Consider the following 3,810-nt stretch of genomic DNA (forward strand, 5'->3'; position numbering starts at 1 on the left):
TATATATATATATATATATATATATATATATATATATATATATGCATACAAACATACATACATACATACATACATATGTACAGACATATACATACATACATAGAATTAGTGAACTTCTCTAATCTATACAATAAATCAATAGATTGAATACACAAATCAGATTCGTTTATTTATTAAGTTCCAAACCAGCTCAGATCCAATGCATTTATTATTATTTAGTTAAAGAATATATTGGACTACATTACATAATGTGTTCTTCCTTTCTGTGGTAGTGAGCTGTGATTTATGAGACAGCTGGCTGCTGTTTTTACAGGCTTCTTATCTGTGATACAAACTTCCTGTTGTAAAGAGATCTAAGTTAAAACTTTGCCATTAAAATTTCATGTTAATATGTATTTCAAACCCCAGCTTAATAACAACAAGAATATCTTACTAAGTTCATTATTTTCAAAATTAATTGAAACAAAGGAAGTGTGTTTCAATAAAAAGGTTAGAGGGATCTTACTCAAAGCCTTCCACATTAATTTATGTTCCAAACATCAGCTTAATCAAGATAAATTTATACTAAATTCTTCCTTATTTTCAAAATTAATTAAAGTAAAGGCACTTTATTTTGACAAAATATAGGTAACTAAAGGGTTAAAACAACACCAAGAATCTCAATAGTTTCCTGGGATTCTGTTAGCTTTCTTTAAGAAAAAAAAATGTGATTTCAGGAAGATTTAACTGTTATTATTTTTTCATGTTATGTGAATGTTTATTCTCCACCTGTTTTTTATTCTCTCTTGGAACTTCCCTCCCTATTTTAACTAGAATGTCTGGTATTATGATGGAGGCTTTCTTGTCTTTTCTACATGAACTCCATAGCTTTCCTCAAAATTTCTTTTCAGTTTTAATTTGGTTTTAACCAAGAATATGTTCTCAAAGTATTGTGAAATTGCCTCACTAATTGCTATATAAACTCCAAATCTGATTTGTTTAATTTGGACGATTAATTAATTATTTAATTCTGGGTGATTTTGAAGCTTTAAAATTATTTTTCAGAATATCATTCAAAAGCTACAGGAAATCAAAAGAAAGCAACAAGAAGAAGCTGCTCAAAAAGACAGGTAAAAATATTTCATGGTGATCTGAATATTTGCTTGAGTTGTTGTTCTCATTGTCATTTTTCTGATTAATTAGCCTAATCTTTCAAGATGTAATGATTTCCCTGTATTTATATTTCCACCATGTTTTGATATGAGATTAAGCCAATCAAAACATTGCTTTTTTGTTTTATTTATTTTTTTGTAATTGTTGTTGATGTTGATGCAATTTGTGTGTTTGATAGTTGAGGTAAAACTGATGGATACATAGACAATTATGACTTTTGCTGAGTGTAGGATTTGAGGTGAGAGAAAGAGATCAAAAGTATTTAGTGTGTCTGTGTGTTGGTTTGGAATATGAGTAGGAGATGAAACAAGTTGGGGTAAAGAGTTGTGAATAATGAAAGATTCAGCATCTGCACTGGTTGCATCAATGTAAGAGCCATGAAGATTTATGAGCATCGAAGTTACTAAGGACAATGTCTTCAGAGAGGAGAGATGTGAGATTTATATTCTCAAAACAGGAGGAAATATAGTCAAAGAGTTGCTGGTGATTTGAGGTGTTCAGAGAACAATAGAGAGAGCGGATATATTTGGAAGAATGAAGGAGGAAGATTGTGAACCTGGATAACTGGGTTTTCTGCATGTTTAATTCCCTTGTGCACCTACCACATATGAGGGCTGTCTTTGCTGTTGGATTATCAGTGATCTCACTACACTTCTTGTGTGTGATTGATACAATTTTATGCCAGGGTCATTATATGACAATGACAACACAAATATCCAGAAGTTACAGTGATTGAATTAGTTTCGATAGCCATTGTATAGAGTGGAAATTGATATAAATAATGATTGTTATCATAATTATTTAATCTTTTAGCATTTAATCTGGTTATATCCAACCCAAATATTCTACCTGTTTTTTATGTCCAAACCGGCTAGATTTGGACTCTCACACCTACCATGCAATGTCATTCTAAAAGTAAACAACTACACCACTAAAATCTTGAAGCTACAAGATACTACATGATTAAATGACAACAATTTGAATAAATAAACAATACATTTGACAGAATACTCCGAATGCTAAAGGGTAAACATCTTGGTTTTGTTGTAGTAGTTGTTGTTTGTTAATGCAGCATGTTAGACAAGACGTTTAAAGCTTCTCATGAACACGCTCTCTCCTTTTCATCATCATTGTTGTTTTCTTTCTTCACTTTTCTCTTAGTTTGATATGTTTGTCTGACACACAGTCAAGTCAATCAATTGGTTGATTTGTCATCCTGTTGCCTTGTGTTGTTGAGACCAATTACAATGCTGCCAAACCCATAAACATAATACAAACTAAAGAGTAAAGGGTAAAGATCCCCTTTGGTCATGAATGACTGGGATTGCACCCAGAAAGTTCCCTACTGAGGCACCAAGTCTGGGCAAGGTTGTTTATGGAAGACAAGCAGTCACCCATGCATGCCAGCCTCCCCCCACCACCACACTAGTGATGTTATCCAAGGGAAAGGCAAAGGTTGATTCAGTTTGGCACCAGTGACATTGTAACTCATTTCTACAGCTGAATGAAGTGGAGCAACATGAAATAAAGTGTCTTGCTTAAGAACACAACACACAACCCAGTCTGGGAATCAAACTCACTACCTTTAACCACTGAGCCATGCACCTTCACAAATTAATAGATCACATAAAGGGGTACATTCCCCCACCCTTTGTCTACTGTACATGCCTGTGTTTACATTTAGATAGACCATACCATTTGATAGATAAATGGACATAGTGCTGTAATCATGACTGAATATAAACTACTAACTTGTCACAGGTTGTTTAATATTCTGTCAGTTCACTTACTCAAAACTTTAGTCTGTCTGTATAAATTATTTACTGTCAAACATGCTTAAATTTCTTTATAAATACATCTGTTTTTGCTCTTATATTTGTTTTACATTTGCTTTCTTCTTCCTGTTTTATTTTAATAGAGAACAAAAGTTGGAACAGTTGAGAGAGGAGATACAAAAGTCACAATCACAGAGCGAACTATTTTCATCAATGTTAAAGGAATGTCAGTACAAGAAACATTTGGCTAACATTGACAAATATGAGGCTGCTGTGACCAGCTTGATCACAATGGCTAATGATCTCCTTACACATGCAGAAAGCTTAGGAAATGTTACTGCAGACGATTTTGCTAAGGGAGCCAGCATATTTGAAGAGCTACAAAACATTAACAAAATTGTAAAACAGAATGTTGGTAAGTAGTTTTATTCTTCTCTTCACCTTGTATCATTATCATCATCATTTTGATGTCTACTTGTCTATGCTGGCATGGGTCATACTAAACTTGTTGAAGCAAATTTTCTACAGTCAGACACCCTTCCTGTCTCTAACCCCTTCCTGTTTACAAGCAAAGTGATATTTCTCCTAGTTCTTATTTCTTTATTGCCCACAATGGGCTAAACATAGAGGGAACAAACAAGGACAGACAAAGGGATTAAGTCGATTACATCGACCCCAGTGCATAACTGGTACTTAACTTATCGACCCCGAAAGGATGAAAGGTAAAGTCGACCTCGGCGGAATTTGAACTCAGAACATAACGGCAGACGAAATACCACTAAGTATTTCGCCCGGCGTGCTAACGTTTCTGCTAGCTCGCCGCCTTATTTCTCCTAGTTCTACAAACACTAACACAGCAGAATGGCCAGGCAGGTTTTCATGA

At 34.1% G+C, this 3,810-nt stretch overlaps 2 protein-coding genes across 2 annotated transcripts in view; one reads left to right on the forward strand and one right to left on the reverse strand.

The window, feature by feature from the left end:
• Positions 1-3,810, reverse strand: part of LOC106867811 (synergin gamma) — a 269,410-nt gene that overhangs the window by 127,275 nt on the left and 138,325 nt on the right. The window lies entirely within an intron of this gene.
• Positions 1-3,810, forward strand: part of LOC106867813 (inner centromere protein A) — a 54,057-nt gene that overhangs the window by 41,655 nt on the left and 8,592 nt on the right. Inside the window, exons 6-7 of the mRNA XM_014912836.2 lie at positions 1,045-1,109; positions 3,071-3,342. Coding sequence (XP_014768322.1) covers positions 1,045-1,109; positions 3,071-3,342 — 337 coding nt within the window. The remainder of the gene's footprint in view (positions 1-1,044; positions 1,110-3,070; positions 3,343-3,810) is intronic.

Source organism: Octopus bimaculoides, chromosome 16 (genome assembly GCF_001194135.2).
Source record: "Octopus bimaculoides isolate UCB-OBI-ISO-001 chromosome 16, ASM119413v2, whole genome shotgun sequence".
Classification (NCBI taxonomy): Eukaryota; Metazoa; Mollusca; class Cephalopoda; order Octopoda; family Octopodidae; genus Octopus; species Octopus bimaculoides.